Source organism: Rissa tridactyla, chromosome 8 (assembly GCF_028500815.1).
Source record: "Rissa tridactyla isolate bRisTri1 chromosome 8, bRisTri1.patW.cur.20221130, whole genome shotgun sequence".
NCBI lineage: Eukaryota > Metazoa > Chordata > Aves > Charadriiformes > Laridae > Rissa > Rissa tridactyla.
Window position 1 is genome coordinate 39,760,033 of NC_071473.1, and position 21,788 is coordinate 39,781,820.

Below are 21,788 nucleotides of genomic sequence, written 5' to 3' on the forward strand. Positions count from 1 at the left end.
CATGGCATTAAGATGACTTTTCCACTTATGCCCACGTAGAATTTAATCTGGATATCAGACAGACATGTCAGAACCAATTTCCTAGACTTTTGTCTTATTGTACACGCAAGATGAATGATTACAGTATTTTACAAAACAGAAAAATCTCGGAACCTTACTAGAATTATAAATGTAATGATTAAAAATTAAAATCATAACAGAATCAAATTGTGATCTCCAACATTTATTAAAATCTTTTAAAGTTCATAAACGACAACAAAGTTACTGTAGAATTTATCGCATACAGCTAGCATACAGCAGCATGTCCTTGGTCTAAATGAAATACAAAAGATTTTAACATTTTCATACAAAGGATTTCTTTAAATTTATTAATGTGACGATATATTTTTGTTACATAAAATTTGCTACAGCAAAGTATCTTATACTTTTCTTGCACATATGTAAATATGGGTGGACAAAGACTGCATTCAGTGTCAGCCTCCTAATGACGTTGTGCAAAAATGCTCAACAACCTAAACATACAGAATGTTGGATGGGACGTTTGATACTCTTTTGTAAAATGTCTACAAAGGCTTCTCTTAAAGGAGTGTCATACAGATTAAAAGGAAGGAATGCCAGCGGTTTCTTTGCACTGACATCCAAACAAATACAATGGCTATGTATCAAGATAGCTCTTTTTTTGTTTAAAAACAATTCATCCTCGTATGCATGTAAATTTATCATAAAATATGAGTCTAGTTTCAACTGTTTAGATGTGCTGTTTTAAGACAGGTCACTGAGACAGCCAGAATCAAGTGTACAAATAAAACTACTATGAATAAGTTTAAAAGCAACCCCCAAAAAAGTGCTGAGCCACTGATTATTAACATTGAAATAAATGTGTAAAAGTGCCCAAAGCTAGCACATGGTAGCAATACCTTTTAAGTCAGTTGGTGAGAGTATACAAAACATAATTAAGCCCAAATACTTATATCTGTGTGACCATACATTCTGTTGGATTGAAAGAAAGTAGGTTAGAAATGAAGACACAACGCAACTAAAATAAACCCAGCTGTTGCAGTTTTTAAACTTTGTCTCTTTTCTTCGTGAATGAAGTGCTGTAATTAAAAAGAAAATGATTGTAGCAGTACTCCATCCTCAGTTTACTAATATAGTATACCAGAATAAAAACTTGGCAATTACCTCTTATTCTTAACAGCTAACAAAAAAATAACCGTGTTCATCCAGCAATGCATCTAGAACATTACTTTGCATTTGCTAAACCATTTGTTTTTCATAGCTAATGGCAGAGCGCATTTTGCTTTTTGTGGTGTGGTGGTTTTGATTTTAACGGATGCCTTTTTTAATCAAAAAAGGCTCAAAACAAGGAATACTTTGGGAGCCCAAATATTGGCTTTTTTTTTTTTCCTAAAAAAACCCAAAACAAAACAAAACAACAACAAACAAAAAAAACCAGTGAATCGAAATGAATCATATTGTCTACAATACTGACCAAAACTTCCTTTTAAGAGTTTAGGGTTCATGTTCTTAAAAAGCCATTTCATACCTGCCAACTGAAATGCTGGTAAGTTGACTTGGTTAAATATGGTCCAAAATCCAGACCAGGTGGAATTACTCCCTCTCCCGAGACTGTAAGCTCTCCGTGGTACAGTCTGGTTATGGCAATTTACCTACTGCCTAGGTGGGAAATACAAAGGAAGGAGGCAGTGACGAAAACTGCAGGGATGTAGAAAACCAAGGCACGGGGTCTAGCTACTGTCCCCTACTTAAGCCATCCAATTGATTCTACTGAATTTTGGTCAGTCTCCAGGAGAAATGTTTTTAAGTTAATTTAGCAGACATTTATATGGCGATAAATACTACCTTCAAAAATGCTAAAAATGTTGGCTAGGTTTAGTCTGAGCTACTAAAAAATTATTATAAATTGTAGCATCAGACACAAGACAGACAAGAATTATTGGCTGGCACAGACTAGAAGCAACATTTATCTTTCACTTCAGTCTAAATCACACTAGCCGCAACACCTTCCATTTCACTCACACAAATAATACATTATTCAAAATAAAATGGAGCGTTCTTGGGTAAAAAACTACTTCATTTTAAAGGGGGAAAATGAACAATACACAGAAACGAAGAACGACAGAAACCAAAGTTAAGTAGGAAAGTGGTCTATTATTCTGTGTTACTGCACAAACAGTGCTTGCTTAATTGTGCCTAGTTAGAAGGGTTGGTGCAAACTGCACACATGGAAGATGGCAATAAAGACCTCAGTCAGCTTTGTGGAATGAAGTAACTAGGTAACTGTTTTGACATATGATGGTCTCAGCTCCACCTCATCTGTTAACAGAGTGCAAAGATCCCAATGTGAGCCCTGATGTCATCTTGTCCTCTTACGCCTACTAAAAATCAGCAAATTCTTTTGCACATTTTTCTGTTAGAGACGCACGAATATCTTCTTCTTCATAGTCATCAAAGTTGCTGGTATCTCCAGGGCCTCTGCACTTTGGTATGAACGGAGCTTCTACCTGTATTTCGTGAGAAAAAAAAAAAGCACGTGAAATATTATTGGCCTAATATCTTTAGATTGAACACTGTGATAATGAGCACAACAATACTCCCATTACTCCTCAAATCCTGCCAAGAAAACTGCTATTACAGTGAACCACCTTAAAGTCGTGGCACGTACATAAAACCAGCCTAAGAAGGTGCAGGCCTAGATGTAGGAATCCAAATTGAAAAAGACTAAATATCTCACAGACAAACATCAGTAAAAGATTATTTCCACTTCAAAGTTTAGTTCTCTTCTTGCAGAGGAGACCCTGCTCTCAGCCCATCAGCTGTGTGGTGCAGCTCCCGGCGTGGCGAGGGCTGCCTCTAACAGTCGCACGGCCATGGCAGAAGCGGAGAAGTAGACTGATTGCCATCAAGACTGCTCAAAAATCTCAGGGATGTTTAGAACCCCTCTCCTCCTACTTACCAACAATCCCCTATTTCCAAACAAAAACTAACCTAATACAAGTTTAAAACAATTTGTTCTGCTTCTCCTACAAAGTTCCTCCGAGGACCTAACTGTGAGAAGTGAAAGCCTTCTCAAAACTAGGTCGCAACTGAGAGGCAAGCAATGGCTCGAAGGGGTCACTAAAAGATTGTACAGAAAGCCAGTGCAGCTCCAATTAATGATGGAAAACCCCTTCCGGTAAAGACTGCCTGCATATCCTCTCAAATCCACATACAGGCTCGATTAGCCTTGAGATTTGGCGCATCTCGCATCACCTGTACGGCAGTGAGCCATTCACACTCAGGTATTGGAACCAGTCGTCTTCCAAGGACCCTCTTAACTGCTGCTTCTTAAAGTTTAGGGAACCTGCAGCTTTTTGAGGTTGACCTCAAAAATAAAATCCTTGGGTCTAGCTACAACTTCACAGTCTCAATCTCTCTGTCCCAACTGGTGCACTTCAGTCTCTACTCATCTTGGAAGTTAAACTAAAGATGACCTTAAACAAAGGCACAGGTCTGCGCAGGGAAATACCTGCATTTTTACTGGCTGACAGCTTATACTGTCCCTACACAGTCAGGGGGAAAAAAAAAAAATTAAGAAAAAAGAATGAAGAAGGAGTTGTTCCCAACTTGCAGACACTTAAATGCTATTTTAGGTAACAGACTACTAAATTCCACCTTCACTCAGCTAATATTAATTAAAATCTTAATCCTCCTAGTCTATCACACCTCATAGTTCAAAATGAAGCTTAATTATTTTTTTAAATAACCTAAATTTTAGAGTCAACTGCATGCTGAAAGAAGGAATAAGCAGAGTTCGGGGTTGATGGGAGGCAAAGATGAAGAATGGATGGTAAGGAAGGAACCAGAGAGAACGGACGACCAGGGAGAAGGCGAGATACTCTACTGAAACAGCGCTAGGGCAAACTGGAGTTGGAGGCATGATTATCAGTACCACAGTCCTCCTCCTCATCTGACAGGTGCCTGAGTTATGCACCTTTATGGTAGGCAAAATTATTGAGGTGATGCAAATTTAAACCAAGGTGTGTGTGAATCAGTAAATTAAAGAGGTACAGCACAGACTAACTAATACAAATTGAACTCTGCTGACTTTGGGTGATAACACTATACAACCCCAAGAAATAACACCAACTTTCTGCATGTATAGTGCTACATACAGTTCCGCATGCATGTGCTACAATTGTCATGCGTGTATCCTTTTGTTCCTAAAACAATAGATGTGTTTAGGCGATTTATGCTGAGAGAATACACAGCCTGTGTACATACCCAGCCCACAAAGCCACACGTTTACCATTACCTGAATTATGTCTCTGTGTCTTCTCAAATTGATTTTCAATTACTACCTTACAACAAAGCTCAGGGCACAAGAAATCTCTTATTTACTGCTGGAATTTTAATACATGTTTACATAAGATGCCTCAGACTTTTTCCTACTATCTTCACTAAGAAAATCGCTAAAGAGAGATAGCAGGAGATAACACTGATTTATAGTAGAAATACCTGTTTGGCCCTAAGTACAGCTGTATTATCAGGCAGCATTTTAATCAACAGCTACACAAACACACAAAGAAAACAAGACTTCATCTTATCTGAAATATTAAGTAATTGGCTGGTTCACTTATGACTGTAGCACAACAAATTATTCACATTCCATTAGCTGCCAAGGAACAGCACGTTTATTCAGAAAAATACAGGCTGTGGTAACAGCCATTGTGAAAACCTGGTATAAACCCAAAGTTTACTGCTGTATTTCTATGACTGTTTAAATGACAGTACAACCCATGCTGTTGTTTCAGACCCTTAGTATTACAATATTTATTCCTTATAATTAGGAGCTTCAAACTTACTCAACATCAGTTTTCACAATCCTTTAAAACTAGTAATAGCTATTCTGAATGTACTACTAGTTCACGTTTTAAAATATTTCTTGTTTCTGTGAAAGTAATTCTCTACAGCAGTGCACTAGCAATGCTAAAAATATTTAGTACACTATTAAAACACTCTGATTTAATATTATGGGGCCTGGGTGTCCCCTAACGGCATACTGGGGAATGAAACTCAGCACATATAAAACTGCCCTGTAAACAGGCATTAAGAAAGCAAAGAACAGATAATTACAATTCTGCAATGGGGAATCTTTTCTTAACACATCTATACTTAATAAATAGAAACAATACAAGATGTGTTAATTCTACCCTGTCTTCTAGTAATTAATACATTAGTGAATACTACAACAACTGTACTGTCAGTTTATGTAGCCAAACAACCAGTTTCTTTTTAGAAACTATTGTTAGTATTTAGGTCTGGCCTTTAACATACTGCTGCTACAGCCGAAAGTTCATGCCTCTATAATCAAGGCTGTTAGCATTTCAACATCGTCAACCAGTTCCTTGACGTGTTACCGCTTGACTCTAACCTTTTACCAGTATCTAGACATAAAGTTATTTCTCCACCTGAGACTTCTGAGACACCACCAATGAAGTTATTTTAGTCTTTTATTGTTGTCTATTGAAAAAAAAAAAGAATTCAGAGGTTGCACCTGAGAGAAAAAATAATTTCTTAAGAACCTGTTTCTAGTAACTCACTACTATACAGATACTTAACTTGGACTCTACCTTGAAGGCGAAAGGGAGCTTTGGAGCTACTGGAAGACAGACCTAGACTGAACTGTCATCATCCTCATCCCTTTCCTCAGTTTCCTCTCACAGCTCTGCTTCACTCATCCTGGCAGCCACTAACGTGCTCCTCTCAAACCAATATGTTAATGGCTGCTCGTGCTCTGAAAATATTCTCAGTTCTCTCTGTTGCTTTCATTCCTATGCAAGCCTGAAGTTCATGGTGCAAACTGGGCACAGACTTTCTAAAAACCACATCGCAAGTCATGTTGGTAAAGCAGGGCAGAAAACCATTCTAACAAATGCCAGAAGACAGCATTCAGCAGGGCTCTCTCCATTACCGCAGCTTATGGAACCGCAGTCAATTCAAGTGCGGCGTCAGAAGGGAAAAACTCCTCAGTAGACGGTGAGGACTGAGTAGACGCTCTTGACATCTGACCCTGTCCCAATCACAGATCAAGGAAGAACAAGGAGGAGGGAGCATACTTCTTTAGCAGAAAAAGAAAAGCTCCAGCTTTGGCTAGAGCTCCTCCACACTGAAGCACAGCCTGACTGCTAAGAACTAGCTGGAAAGGAAAACAGATTCCTCTCTGCTGTGGAGGAGTATTTATAGATGCCACTATAGCAGGGGTTAAATAAAAAGCGAGAGAGGCGGGAGATGGCTCCTTCTGAGATATTCCAGAAATAGACTACAGCACAACACCTGTTGGGAGAACACGAACGTGCACAGAGGTCCAGGATAAAATACCAACAAGAAACAAACATAATTCGATCAATATAAACTCTTCAGAATGTTGAAGATTGAACTACTTTCACCTTTTCTTACTTTAATTAAAAGTGATAGATAAGCAGAATAATTAGAAATTTTACTTCAACCCCGTAAAGACCTGTATAATAGTTTTGATTGGCTAGGGTCTTACCTTTCTCTGATAAATGGCAATCCAATCTGTAGTTGCAAACCACTTGTGATTCTTTATGTCATTTACACCATTCTTGAGATTTCCATATCGTTTGGTCAAATCTACCTGGAGTAAATTTCTTAGAAGATCCTTTAGGTCTGAACTGAAGTGTGATGGGAACCTTACCTAAAAATATACATCCACAACATTAAAAACAACATAAAAATTTGATTCTTCCCCCTGTGAAATAAAACAGCGTTCACACAGAAGGAAACATTAGGGCCATTCTCTGTTCTCCCTCTAAAAACAAATCAAGCAGGAATGCATGAAAAGAGAGATGATTATTGTTGCACATGTATTTCCGTTTCACAGAGCCTTTATCAGTAGCACTACCTTGTGCATTTATTGGGTTTTGAACTGAAATCTAGATCTGATTGAGTTGAGGAAAAATATTCATTTAATGTAATGAAAAAAAAAAAAGCTAAGTTTAACTTGGTGTCTCACCTCAGATCATTCTCAACTATTTTCTAGGAAAAAATTCTTAGATTGTATTACATACACACATGCACACAGGAGATACAGTACAGCAGAGAATATATATAGCATATAAATATATAGACATAATTGGAAATAACTTAACATTCAGCAATCGTTAAAATTTAATCTGGAACTTTATGCTGTACTGTAATCTATTTCTGATAACTAAATACACCAACATCAAAAGTCTTACGTAAATAACACAGCACTGTCTGAAGATAGCACACGAGTGACTTGCCAATACAATTAATTCAAACCTCTCTAAGAAATATTTGAAGAAGATTTATGGGATGTAATTACATAGGGTTTTACTAGCAAAGGATCTACTGACACCATTTGAGATGGACGAGAGAAAAAAGGGGAAAAAGAAGAGGCAGAAAGTTGTATTTGTCATTCCCATAGGTTCAGCATTTGACACTCCCTGTAGTTAGCTGATCAGTTATGACATAAATGCAGAACATGCCATTATTTAACATAAAAAGGTGTTGCAAAAATCAAGAGGTCTGATAATCGAGGACACCGCTTCAGTTCACTTGTCAACATGGCTCTACTGTAGCACATGAGAAACTCACAGGTTTTTATGAATGTAGTATCTAGATGGGCGAGAAGTAAGGAAATATTAACTCCATTCTTTAAGCAGAGAACTAAGTGCATAAGGTAGATTAAATGAAAGACTTAAGGTTATAAAGGGAACATACTGCTAACTGAGACCCGAATGTTAGTTTCCATAGTTCAAGTCCAGTGCTGTTTCTGCAAGCATCCGTCCACGGACACAGTAAAGAAGGCAGATGATCAATGGTACAAATGTCAAACAAATTAGACAGAATTGCAAAAAATGCCCAAGTTTTTTTAGTTTAGGAGATAAATATTTCTTTAAAAATATATCTTCATAAACGAGTTCCCATATATTCATCGAGACAGCTGAAGGGTCACAGTATTACAGCCTTCAACCACCTTCTTGATTTGAATAAGATCCTAGACAGGAATGTATCTCCTTGCAGCGCACCACAGGGCCTACTGAGGCATTTCTCTTGATTAGAATTACAGAAGTTCGTAGGGTGAGGCATGGCATGTGTTTATGTAGGGACAAGGAGGAGAAGAACCTTAACAACTCAAGTAAGCACAAAGAAACATGAAGAGACAACACTGGCTAGAAGGAGAACCGACAGAATGATCACATTTTCATGCTACCTGGCACACAGAGATATTCATGAAAAATTAAAGGGAAAAGTTGGAAACACTTTTTTAAAATCTTATGCAACAATGAAAGCTGAACAGAACATTAGACACATCTTGAACTACAGGACTAAAGGAGTAAAGAAACCTACTATGAATTATGGAAACTCTTTAGAGCTTCTCAAGAGCTGCAAAAATACTTCTAGAAAAGAAAAAGCTAAGCTCATTATGCATACACCTAAATAGTTGTTGGATCATTTTTATCCAAGCATAAAAGATGTAATACCACAATGTCTGTAAATTTAATAACTTGCGTTTCAAATTTGAAGGCAGGGAACAGATTTTTAGAACTTTGATTTTTAATATTACTGCAACAATGTCTGCACTTAAGAAGTATACATTACAAACTTTTCCCCATATTCTTTCCAAACTGCTCACTGCCTAGTAGCCAGCAAATTCTGCATCTACTCCACACAAAAACCACGTTCTGCAAAGACAAAAAACCTGCGTTTGCGAAAATACACAGAGCCTTCACTCACCTTGCCAGACACAATCTTCTCGTAAATTTGAATGGGCTGATCTGCAAAGAATGGGGGATATCCAGCTGCCATTTCATAGATTAACACTCCTAATGCCCACCAATCCACTGCCTTGTTGTAACCCTAGATAAAGTGAGAAATACCACTGCTAGTACGTTTCTAACATAGTTTAAGGTATTCATCTATGGAATACAAAGAAAGCAAATGCATTATTGCTTGTTTCATACGGAACTTGCAGCCTAGTTCAAACCAAAATGAAGCTTGTAGATCCCAACAGCAATTTACTTAAAACCTAATACAGTGATGGGTGAAACAGTGATGAAAGTGAAACATTTTGCACACATTCCTGTGCTGAGCTTCAGTGATGTCTTTACACTGATGTGACAAAACTCCCTAACTGACAGAAATGGGCACTATTTGTTTATTTAATTATTTAAAGTAAAAATAATCTTGTTACAGAATGATTGAAGCTTCTTTCAAATCTTAGATATTTCATTAAATATAACAACACTTCCTATCTTGTATACCATCACCTTTTTGCTAGATTATCCACATTTCAGAACATTCATTTTCATATTTAGTAAACTAGCTACGAGAGCTTAAAAGTTTAGTTTATTAGCTGTTATAGTCATTTATGACCTGATCTTTAAAGCCTGAACATAAAATCATCAGTAAATCCTATTTAATATTAAAGAAAAAATAACCAACCACAAAACCCCACCAACCCTATCAATTTTATTTGTGCTCTCTGACATCTTTTACAAAGCTCGGGGCTAAGACTGTCTTCCCTGAAAAATCTACTATGGAGAATTGGTAGTAGACACGTTGCAGTTTCTTCTGCTGCTTTAGCTGCATAGGGGCAAAAAGTCTGCAAATAATGAACACTTTCTCCCCAAATAAAAAAAAATACATCGGTTTACTTTTAAAGACCTGCAAAGGGGATTTAATTAAACCACATATTAAATGCATAATTTAACATTAATGATTGTTTATATCATAAGCACTTCCCTAACCTATAAGGATATTTTTCCTTCGCAAAACATAAAGGGTTCAGCGGAACAGCTATACGATAAATAGTATTTCTTCTATGTTCGAACACTTAGTGCAAGTTCCAGACACAAAATGATCAACAGTAAGCTTAGACTGCATGTACTTTATGTGTAAACCCAGAGGTTTGTCATGTTTGATTTCACGTAAAGTGCCTTAAACCTGAAACACTCTGCAACTAGTTATTTAATGACGAGTGGCGCTCCTCAGGGGTCGGTACCGGGACTGGTGCTGTTTAACATCTTTGTCAGTGGGATTGAGTGCACCCTCAGCAAGTCTGCCGATGACACCAAGCTGTGTGGAGCGGCTGACACACTAGTGGGTAGGGATGTCCAAAGGGACCTGGGCAGGTTTGAGAGGTGGGCGCATGAGAACCTCATGAAGTTCAACAAGGCCAAGTGCAAGGTCCTGCACCTGGGTCAGATGCAAATACAGGCTGGGGAGAGAATGCATTGAGAGCAGCCCTCAGGAGAAGGACTTGGGGGTGTTAGTTCAATGCGACCCAGCAATGTGCGCTTGCAACCCAGAAAGCCAACCGCATCCTGGGCTGCATCAAAAGAAGCGTGGCCAGCAGGTTGAGGGAGGTGATTCTGCCCCTCTGCTCTGCTCTGGTGAGACCCCACCTGGAGTACTGCATCCAGCTCTGGGGCTCCCAGCATAAGGAAAACGTGGACCTGTTGGAACGGGTCCAGAGAAGGGCTGGAGCACTTCTCCTATGAAGAAAGGCTGAGAGAGATGGGGTTGTTCAGCCTGGAAAAGAGAAGGCTCATGGGAGATCTTACAGTGGCCTTCCAGTACTTATAGGGGGCCTACAGGAAAGATGGGGGAAAGACTCTTTATCAGGGAGCGTAGTGATAGGAGGAGGGGTAACGGTTTTAAACTGAAAGAGGGGAGATTTAGATTAGATATTAGGAAGAAATTCTTTGCTGTGAGGGTGGTGAGGCACTGGAGCAGGTTGCCCAGGGAGGTTGTGGATGCCCCATCCCTGGAAGTGTTCAAGGCCAGGCTGGATGGGGCTTTGAGCAGCCTGGTCTAGTGGGAGGTGTCCCTGCCCAGGGCGGGTGGTTGAAACTAGATGACCCTTAAGGTCACTTCCAACCCAAACTGCTCTATGATTCTGTGACTACTGATTCATCCAGTATGTGGTTCTTGTTACCTCTGGAGCTCCTGTTCTAGTCTGTTAACACTTCAGAATGTAATCATTCAGATCTGCTGTTCTGATGCTAGTTAAAAAAAAACTAATTACAGATTCTTTAAATACTTTTTTACCCAAGTTAAATGGCAAGCATATGTAGAAAGTTCTGTACAGTTATGTGAAAATCCATGCTTTGAAGTAAGTTTTAGTATACTAACAAAATATTTACAATGCAATTTTGTATTGCATTTTGTATAATTCATAAGGAGTTGTCTAGTCAAGATTTGAGTTTAAGTATCAGCAATTGCTTATCCCTCAGAGCTTAATAATTGGATGCTAAGTTTTAACTGCATCAAATGCATGGCTGAACAAGACGACGAAGTACCTTGCTGAGAATTATTTCAGGTGCCAGGTATTCTGGAGTCCCACATAACGTCCAAGTTCTTCCTTTTACTCTTTTTGCAAAGCCAAAGTCCGTGACCTGTGATCAGAAGAAATAAGTTGACTGTAAGTGCACTTCTACAAACAAATTTAAAATTAAGTACTTCTGAAATATTTTGGAAAACTATTTCATACAGAGTAAAAATTCGTTTCTCAAATCACATAGTATCATACAGTCAAATGCACGTTTAGTAGCCAGTCCTTTTGGTACTTCTAATGCAGACAGATAGAAGGTTTCTCATGATAGAAATCGATAAATAACACAAAACACGTATTTTCCCCCTGACACAAGCTCCTATTTATAATTTAAAAAATCAGTGGGAACTATGTCTTACTAATCTTCCACATGTACTGCAATTACATTGATAATTTTTCTTATACTATTCACATCAGACTGTTTATACTGATGAAAGTTTAAAGAACATGAATATGAACAAGTTATTTATCTTATCCTTAGTTAACAAATAAATGAATCGCAAAAAGGGTCAAGATATCCGCCAGTCTTGTAAATTTAGAATTTTATTGCATAAATGTATAAAGGTTATACGTAAAATTAGTGTGGGAATAAGACAACATAAAAGAGGTCTTCCAGTAACTTCTGGTTCTGAACATCTCTGAAAGCATCACCGGAGTCAAGCTTGTTTATTTGAGGACTGGGGGAGCGGGGGGGTAAATGTATTCACAAATGGCAAGTTCTTGGCCATTATAAATTCTTCATTTCACTTGTCATGTTTTCTGCAGTAAGTTTTCAGAACTCTGTATGCAGTATCTTCCTCTCTGTGATTTTTCCTGGACTGTATTGTGGAATAGATATGGAGGCCAGGGAGTTACATGTGAAATTCTGGGATCAGTTTCAAGATACCAAGTCTATGCTTGTTTGGGGATCTGTTTCTTTTGTTTCCTCCTTCCTGGTATCATTTTCAACCCATTCCCTGGGAAAATATAGTTTACCACAATGATAATCATTGCTAATTATGCAATAACATGTGCTGATGTTTCTGATACACGAATGTCACGTTTTAACAAGCCAAACTCCAAATTATCAAGGCAGCTTTTGCTTCATTTTTGGTAGAAACAACAGCAATCACAGCTGGAACTGAATGGAGAGGGTGACGTGCTGACTAAACAGACCTGCTTCAGTCAGCAAAGAATCAGTTCTGTGTTTTTGAATGCACATCAGTCTACATAAGAAGAATATACTGCAGACATGGGACAAACGGTAATGGCTTTAAAATTCAAAAAGAAAATGAATGGAGTTCCTAAACAAAATTTAATTGGAGCTGCAGTATCAACATATGAAGACAAACGCCCCCCTCTGTTCAGAAGCAGAATCGAAGCAGCCTCGCACGGGAAGAGGGACTGCTGGACACATCAGCGTTTGCAGTTTGCCCACCACCACAAAAACACACTGGCGCATATAGAGTCACCAGTTCTGGACAAAGCCAGTCATAGCTTGACGTTAATGGTGCTCCCTAAACACATTAATAGAACTTCTATTTCTCTTCTCCCTACAGTGTTATTTTATTCTCCACGCAAAATTATTTCACAGTTATAAACAACCTAAGGTACGACTCCTTTCCAATTCACTCAAACATTTTTATTATGTATTTTCCTGTTAGATTCTGCTATGGCAAAAGGTGACACAATGAGGAAAGAAGAGCTTCTATAGTTTAAGGACTGCAAAGCATTGCAGAGTGCTTGTTCCTCTATACCACCTTTGCCATTTAGAGCAAAAACAAAAGCACAAAAACGGAAAATGAGGAGGTGCTGTGAGAGGCTGCTGTAAAAACAAAGTCATCATTTGCAGCACTGCAATCCTGATCTGATCTCAACTCAGCTCTTACTCCAGATGTGCTGAGAAAGTTAGGATTCTCCAAGGGTAGGATTCATCTAACCAAAATTAAGTACCATAGTGCCAGTGTTCACATCCAAGCTGGTTATCCTAAACTGCTTATTTAGACAATGCAGAGAACCAGACATTTTATGGCACCTTCCGTCTTGTTCTAGGGCAGAGGTATAAAATAGGTCAGATGAACAGAGCCATGTAATCACCTACTTCTCACCACAGACCCCAAGGGAAACCTTGACAACTCGCTCCACTGCAGAGAGCTCCATTGCGCATACCTAATTTTAGTCAGAGGGAGGACAATCCAATGGTTTTAACCATAAGCAAGCAGCAGGGTATTGTAATGCTCCCTGAATACATGCTAACATGCCAACCAGCTTCAGACCATTTATTCTAAACACATTTACTAGAAGTACCTAACCCTACACAAGACTCCACTCCCTAAATATATGAAGAATATCATACCTGGATGTATCCTTGCTGATCAATTAAAAGATTTTCAGGCTTTAGATCTCTGTAGATGAGGTCTAATGAATGGAGGTACTCAAATGTTAGCACTATCTGAGCTGCATAAAACCGTGCATGTGGTTCACTGTGAAGAATTAAAAGAACATTAAGTACCCCGATACTATGCTAAGATACTAAAACAACCATGTAACTGCCAGGGACAGACAAATTAACTATCTTTTAACTGGTTCTTTTACTGTGTAACAGGAAAAAGAAAAAAGCACAAACAGCAAACATCTTAGAATTTATACACTTATTCCCTAAATTTAATTTAAGTCTTGCAGCTAAAATACACATGCAAATCACATCCCACAATAGAGAGCTTAAACTTTAAATTTTACTTTTAGAAACTATCGTCAGTTTCAGTGACAATATGCATAGGAATTCCAAGATTCTATTGTGCGCAGATCACAAATGCCTGCTTTAACTAACTGAAAAATAAGAAATAATTACAACTTTTTCATTGCCTGACTAGTTAAATCCACTGAAAGAGGGGTAAATTAAATGCACTTACCCCTTCAGAATTTTTTCTTCAATACTGACAAATTTTATAAAACCCTCTTCCCAAATTAGCGACATAAGCCTTTTTAAAGGAATAATGTCATTAATACTCTTACCTGAACCTTCCGATTCTTCTTAGATGTGAAAACATTTCACCACCAGGAACATACTCCATTACCATGTATAAATTAGAATTGTCCTAAGGAAGCATGTAAACACACAAAATACATATTAGGCATCCTATAGTCTCTGTAATTCCTACATAGAGTATATTTTGTTAAAGAATGAAAATGAAAAATTGTAGCCATCCAATGACCTTAACAAATACAAAGCAACACAGTTAGAAATTCTCAAAAAAGTACAGACGCGTGACAAAAGGAGCATCACATACCTCAAAAAAATCTATTTTAAAGTAAATTTAAATAAAGATAATTAGTGAGTTCTAGACACAGAATGGTGTGTAAGTACCCTGAAGGAAGAGAGGATAAGATGCCTAGTGCAAGACAAGACCTTGCACTCTTCAAAATTCGAAACTGACAACCTGAGGTTTGTCATCTCCCACAGCCCCAGCCCCAAACCCGAAAACCGTAAAGATTAAGGTAGAACATGTTTGTTCATTTTAAATGGTATTAAAAAGGAAAAAAAAGTAAAAGAAAACGAAGAAGGAAATACACAGAGGACACCTACCACACTATAGATTAGGAAAAGACTCAATTTCATTACAGACTGACTAGCACATACTGTCATGAAATCGGAAGCTAACCTCAAAGTTCTCTCCTTCATGGTTTAGACTGTCATTAAGACCTACCTGCCGCAGGTATAAATCTCAAGGAAAAATTTGCAGAACAGCTACAAATTTACCATATATTGGTACAGAAATACATGCTTTGGTTTCTCTCAAAGACAGACTGATGCCTAAAAGCTCCCTGCTGTATACAGAAGCCAGTTTCCCCCCCCAAAACAGGGGAAATTTCTAAGAGTTTAATTTAATTTTTATTTATTTATTTGGAGATATCCTTTCAATCATCACCTGGTGAACTGAGGTGCGTGCAAGTGTGCCCACAACTGCAAGGACTCCTGGCAACGGTGCCAAGCGAAGCATCTTTGAAAACAAAAATAGTTAAACTATTGTACTGTAGAAGTTAAATGTTTTAGTATCTAAAGTTTGAGCATCTCTTTCCCTGAAACCCAAACAACTACTTTCAAAATAGTGATTACCTTAAAAGAATACTCCAGTTTTACAAGGAAAGGAAAGTTCACTGCTTGTAATATTCTTTTCTCATTCAGTGTGTGTTCTATTTGCTTCAGTTTGACAACCTGGGAGAGAAAAAACAATCTTCAGTTTAAGTGTGACATTTTATAGTTATGGATAATTTTTTCAGTGCAAAACAATTAGTTGAAAACAAGCTTGTAACTTTACAGATAATGAAAAACCTTATGGATTACTAGCACAATAACAGTGCCGAGAAAGGATTAAGAAGTCTAACAACATTTTAAAGAGTAATATTCATGCAATATGGTTTGCATTAGAAAACACTAGAAACAGTGTTTCCTACTACATGCTGAGTATAGAAATCAGTAAGGAAAACATCTCTTTAAATTTTCTTAAGAATTGTTTGTGATTGTAATGGAGATACTTTTGCAGCAAGATAACAGTTCAATAAAATCCATTTGATCTTTGGACCCTTTGCTAAGAAAGGCAGGAAACTGTCAGACACATTTCATTGTGAATTTTGTTATGTGTGACCAGTAGCAAACTGACTTGTTCTACACAGCTCACACATTAGTGAGGAGAAGACTACAGAGAACACAAATTCAAAATTTCCGTTCTTATAAACAATAGTTCCTTCTGCTAGACCTTTCAATGGGTCTTTTGCTTAGCAAACTGCTTAGCAAAAGTATTAAAAAAAAAATTAAATGCCACCTTCTTGGAATCCGTTATAATGTTATGCTGCTAACAAGGCAGCAAGTGGCAGATTTCTGATCATTGCTCTCTCAGTAATTAACAGTTGGTTTCCTTGTATTGAACCCCAATGTTGCACAATCAATTCTTTCCATTTACTTAATCCCTACTGCAAAATTCATCTATATCTCATTTTGAGAATGGCATGATTTCCAAGTTATGTTTTTTTTGTAGGAAATATGCAGAAAATGTGCAAGAGTGATCAAAACAAGTCTGTTTTTCCATGTTCGGAAATCAAATCCAACTGCTATAAATAACAGATAACCAAGATATTCCAACTCTGACTGAAACCGTGTTTAAATTCAACTTTTATATGCAAAAGGTAGCACCTATAAAAAAAAAACCAAACCACTGCAAAAGAAATACTGAGTTAAAAATATTAAGTTTCTTTTTAATCATGGATCTTTAGCAACAAATAAAATTTTTGCTCAGATCAGCTCATTTGTGGGAAGTATCCCCTTCATCCCTAAAATGCTATGGTACTGGAATGATCTTGGCCATCAAAGCAAGCTACGGTTTTAATATGCTGTTGTGAAGCGTTCAGCTGCAATGCCGGACAAGACTTTACCACCCTCCCTGCATCTTCTGCTGGTTAGACACTGGAGGGTGATGGCAGCAACACCACAGGCTGAAGCTGCTGTTTAACACTTCATCACATCAAACTGGAGCCTCAGATAACACGGCTTTGCTCACATTTAAGCTTGAGCTCAGGGCACGTTCAACGACAGCTTCCCGTAGATCAATCAGTACCTGGTAACAGCAGATTCTCCAACATCTTGTTTGTGTCGGAGCTTTAATTAACAAAATTTTCTTTACAAAAGCAATTACGTAAAGAAACTAGCCACAGCAATGTTATGTTTCGGCCTTCCTAAATCAAGGCAGAGAAAGGAATAACAACCCTACACACAGAACTATTGGCTACATCTATTACTTTTTTTTTTTTCCATATCCTGATAAACCAAGTATAAGATTGGATAACAAAGGGACCCACAATATGCTTTCTCTTGTTTCGAGTGAAATGTAAATGAAAAATTATAAGCACACTGCCTAATTTCAGACACCTATATGCTTTCTATAATATACAAAGTGACAGAAATGCATTCTCCCTAAACCATCTCCTACTTTTTGATCAATTAATACAAGATACTAACAGAACGCTAATATAATACATAAATATACCATTATATATGCTAAGTTGAGTTGTATTTCATAAAGGAACACTTCAGACTTCTGATTATAGACTAAATCATCTGATTTTCTAATAGAAGACCGATACGTGGATGCAAACATATTTAATCCTGTGAATCTTTTACTGCAAGTCCACTGCAATCATTAAAAATGTGATCTTTTGCTTTACCAGATAACTTTATATCTGTGGCTTTCCAATTTATTTTAGGCTGAGAGGTAGTAACAAGTTTAATTAACATTTTTTTTTTAAATCCTCAGACTATTTTTATGGCAACTTTCTGAAGTAAGATGTAACTTCCTAAATTGCTCCAGTGACAAAGACTCAGCTATTCATGAAAAAGGGTTCAAAGAAAAAACAGTTGAAAATCTGAAATTTGACGCTGGGGTCTCTGTGCAGCAGTGGGCTGCTCATCACACCTCGTGTTACAGCAACACTCCCTGCGGGATGCCACCAGCCATACTGAAGTAGTGATGAGGTAAATTTTCACATCGGTGCAAATAGTCTGGGTTCTCTTTCAGTTGTGCTATGTTGGAATGTCTTTTTAATTCAATCGTATTTTTTTTTAAAATAGAAGTTAGAAACCATTGTTATAGGAGAATTCTGAAGTTGCAAAAAATTAAGCTTTTCCAAGTAAAAAAAAAAAAAAAAAAATGCCAGAATTGACACTAAAAGTTAAGTTTACTTCAGTTTCTTCTTGTCTGGCCATTATAAAGCTGTCTTTAATTAAATGACACATTATTCCAGTTCCAGGACCCCAAATCATACACAAAGAATACTGGAACTGCAACTCAGGGAAAACAATTTGATTACGTCACTGTCATAGTTCCATTATACAAAATTACTCAGGAATTTAATAATGCTTAAGTGCAAGAGCCCACATTGCGGCAATGCTGACTTTCATTTTGTCAGTTGCTGATTATTAAGTTCTCTTTGCCAGATTAATATTTTCTTAATATGATCTTTGTTATACTGCAGCAAAGTTCTGTATACTGCCTTATAAGAGCAGCTCTTATATTGAGAACCTTACAATCTACTAATCTAAATAATGTACGTCTGAAAAACTTGTCAAAACCATTAAAAACTAACTGTACCGATACATTTCTTAAAAATACTTAAGAGTTTTGGAATTCTATTTTATTTCAAATTTAAACTTTATCAAATGACACCACTTACTTAATATAAGAGTAATAAGCTGTTAAAAAAATCAGGCTGGAGTAACAATACAGATTCAGACTACTGCACCTAAGTTTTCAACACAGAAAACGTCTATTACGTGACAGCTGTTCCGGGAGAGAGAGACTACTGTTCTATCTATGCAGTTACTCAAGATGCAACAGGATTATTATATAATTATGCATACAAAAAGTAATAACTCATGGGATCAAGAATGGAAAAGAAATTACTTGTGCAAACAATTTGTTAAATTGTGGTTCACAAATGAAAATTCTGAGAACTTCTGATCCAAAGAGTCTTCCAGAATTTTGAGCTACCCTGCAAAAGCGTATTTATTTATTCCTTTATTTTAACTAGAGCACTACCTTTTGCTATTGCCAAAGAATATATAGGCTACCTTACAAAAGGTAAGCAAAGAATTTAACTGATAACATTTAATTAATGCCTTGGATACTACTTAGAACCTCTTTAGCTCACCATTAATGTTATTGGCCATTGTAAGAATTCTACACAATCCCAACAACTGAATCTGCTGCCTAAAAAAGAAAGTCAACTGTTTAAAGTATTACCAGTATTCAAGTGAGATAAGCAAAAAAGCACAGTAAGTGCAACGAAGTTCAGACAGTTACCAGATCTTTGTCCACATCAAACTTTTGTACCACAAAAACCAGCACAAATTACACCAACCTTCTGTTTGTCCAGTATCTTCATAGCGTAATACTGTTCTGTGGCTTTGTGTTTCACCATCATAACTCTCCCAAATGATCCTGTTCCAAGGGTTTTTTGCCTCTCAAAATCATCTAGGCCAGCAGTATTCTACATGTACAAGAATATAATGACATCATTTATCATTTAATACCCAAAGACAATTTTAACTGTATGAACAGAATTCATTTATGAAAGAAAATTGAGTAAAATTATATTTACTAAAGACAACTATAGCCAACATTACTGCTGTTATAATTTCATGCCTGGCAAATTTTAGCAAGAGATTTTTATATTGCACTCATTAAAATAGAAAAAGACTTAACTGATTTGTATCAACACTTCTATAATTTGTCCATACAGATGACACATGCTTAGTAAGAAATATTTAGGAGTAAACCGATCATGAATTCAAGATGCAAATAAATAACCCCCTCACGCTTCACAAACAAGAATATTAGAACATGCGAAAAACCCCAGGCTCTGGAGACAGCTCTACATGAGAGTTGTCTGGAACGTATATCACTGAGTAAATTTTCTCAGATATTCATTACCATAGTGTTTCAAATGCTGCTTTAAAAACAACAATGACCCTTCCCAAAACCCCAAGTTTAACTTTTAAAAGATTTCTCTCTAACAAGCTCCTTAACCTGCCCCCAAGCCCCATGCAGTAGACTTAATGCTCTTAATTCCCCTTAATACCATGGGGGAAATAATTAAACAGGGCAAGTTACAGATGTGCCAACACTCTGTGCTATAAAAAGCCAGCTAAAACCTGCCAATAGATTTTTAAGTCTTGTCATGTTGATGGTGAACATCATTCTCAGTAAGAGAAAGCTGTTGTTCAGTATGAGCATTTCATCAGCTCAAATCCGGAGAAGACCCGAGAGCCTTTGTTGATGAACTTCAATGACAAAACTGACCTTAAAAATGGAAAGGCCTTTAGAAATTGCATTAAACATATTTCTCTTCTCTGCACCGGTCATTACAGACTGATAACACACTGATAACATCAACAAAAAAATGCAACTGAGAAAATTATTGAATGCTTAAATGACTGGTACCTGAGGGGGGCTTTCCCATTTTCTTAAAAAGTCTTCTTTGGCTTTGGCTAGGAACTCTTTCACTGAAAACAGAAAAACAAGTGCATTTTAATCAATGTAATTCATCACGGATGCAATGGAGATGCTTTGTTAGTAAGATATGTAAGCTTCATTATTAACTTATTTCTTCAACTTGTAATATGCAATTTTCACCGTGTATAAAAGCAAGCACCAATGCCTCTAGAACTTCTACAATATCTCCAGGTGGTCTCTAAGCTTTCTGGAGTATCTACATCATTCTACACAAATTACTTAAACTACATCAGCTCTAATAACTCACAAAACTGTATACGCAAGCAGGCTTTAAGGTGATGTAAGATGCTCTTAATTTGACTGGGAAAAAAACACAAACACCTGACATTTATAATAGTCATTCCACAAAGACAGACTTTTTATCTATTTTTGTTAAATAAAAGTTACATTTTCTTTCAACTGATTGACCGTAATGTCAATCTCATTGCTTTTTCCCCCCATCACCTTTATTTAAAGGCTGTTTGCAAGCTCAAGTACCAAATGGACAGCAGAAGCAAGCAAAGACAAAGCACAGGGCTACAACGACACTGCACATTAGGCATGCCCACAGTCAGAGAATATATTTTTTATATTGATTTTCCATTGAAATTGAAGGAATGTATAACAGCAAAATTCTGTATGACTGTTTAAAATGTGCACCAACATATTTTGTTCAGATCGTCTTTCAGCTGTTCTATTTTTTTTTTATATCAATTATTAGCCAGATCAATACAGATTACTTAATGCACAGTCATAATCGGGAGGAGTTTCAGACATTGCTGTGGTTCTGAAAGAGTAACAGAATCAAGAAGAAAATATGCTGTTCTTGTGTTCTCTGAATCATTTCACATAATATAGTGTTAATAACAGTGGATTTTCTGTACTGCGATGTTCTGCCACAAGCAATTTCTAAAAATACTCAAGCAATGTGCCAAGATTATTCTGGTCAATATCTAGAAATAAATATGTTAGCAATTGTATTTTACCTTCTGATGGTCATAAAAAATTAGGTTTACAAGGGATTGTAAACAGTCACCTGATGAATCAGAATTTCTTTTGTACTTGTCAGAGAATACTAGTGTCTACACAGAGACCTTTTCAAAAATTCTCTTATCACTCTTCTATTACCAGGACAGTTGCAGCAGCAGTAAAAGTAATGGCAGCCCTGGAGAAGGCTGTTCGTGAATTTTTTTGTTTTGCCTGTTCCCCGCCGCCCTGCCAAGTGCGCTATGGGACTCCACTATCACAAAATACTCAAGGGAAGTTTATGGCTCCCACCATCACTGGCTCTATAATGGAGCAACACCAATAGAATAGAAATTTCAGAAAGATTGTCAAAAGTTCTGGCAGACCTCAAGGTCAGAAAAGTGTTTAAAGCATGA

The 21,788-nt window shown here is 37.1% G+C and overlaps 1 protein-coding gene across 6 annotated transcripts in view; it reads right to left on the minus strand.

The window, feature by feature from the left end:
• Positions 1–207: 207 nt before the first annotated feature.
• The window catches only part of PRKACB (protein kinase cAMP-activated catalytic subunit beta), a 76,079-nt gene continuing 54,498 nt past the window's right edge, over positions 208–21,788 (minus strand). For 5 of the 6 annotated variants that reach the window (XM_054210560.1, XM_054210562.1, XM_054210557.1 and 2 more), the window contains exons 2-10: positions 20,356–20,417; positions 19,274–19,402; positions 15,480–15,578; positions 14,378–14,460; positions 13,719–13,845; positions 11,352–11,447; positions 8,785–8,907; positions 6,554–6,718; positions 208–2,525 (exon numbers count right to left, since the gene is read on the minus strand). In XM_054210560.1, coding sequence (XP_054066535.1) covers positions 2,400–2,525; positions 6,554–6,718; positions 8,785–8,907; positions 11,352–11,447; positions 13,719–13,845; positions 14,378–14,460; positions 15,480–15,578; positions 19,274–19,402; positions 20,356–20,417 — 1,010 coding nt within the window. In that variant the 3' untranslated portion in view covers positions 208–2,399. The remainder of the gene's footprint in view (positions 2,526–6,553; positions 6,719–8,784; positions 8,908–11,351; positions 11,448–13,718; positions 13,846–14,377; positions 14,461–15,479; positions 15,579–19,273; positions 19,403–20,355; positions 20,418–21,788) is intronic. The other variant, XR_008467900.1, reaches the window with a different exon arrangement.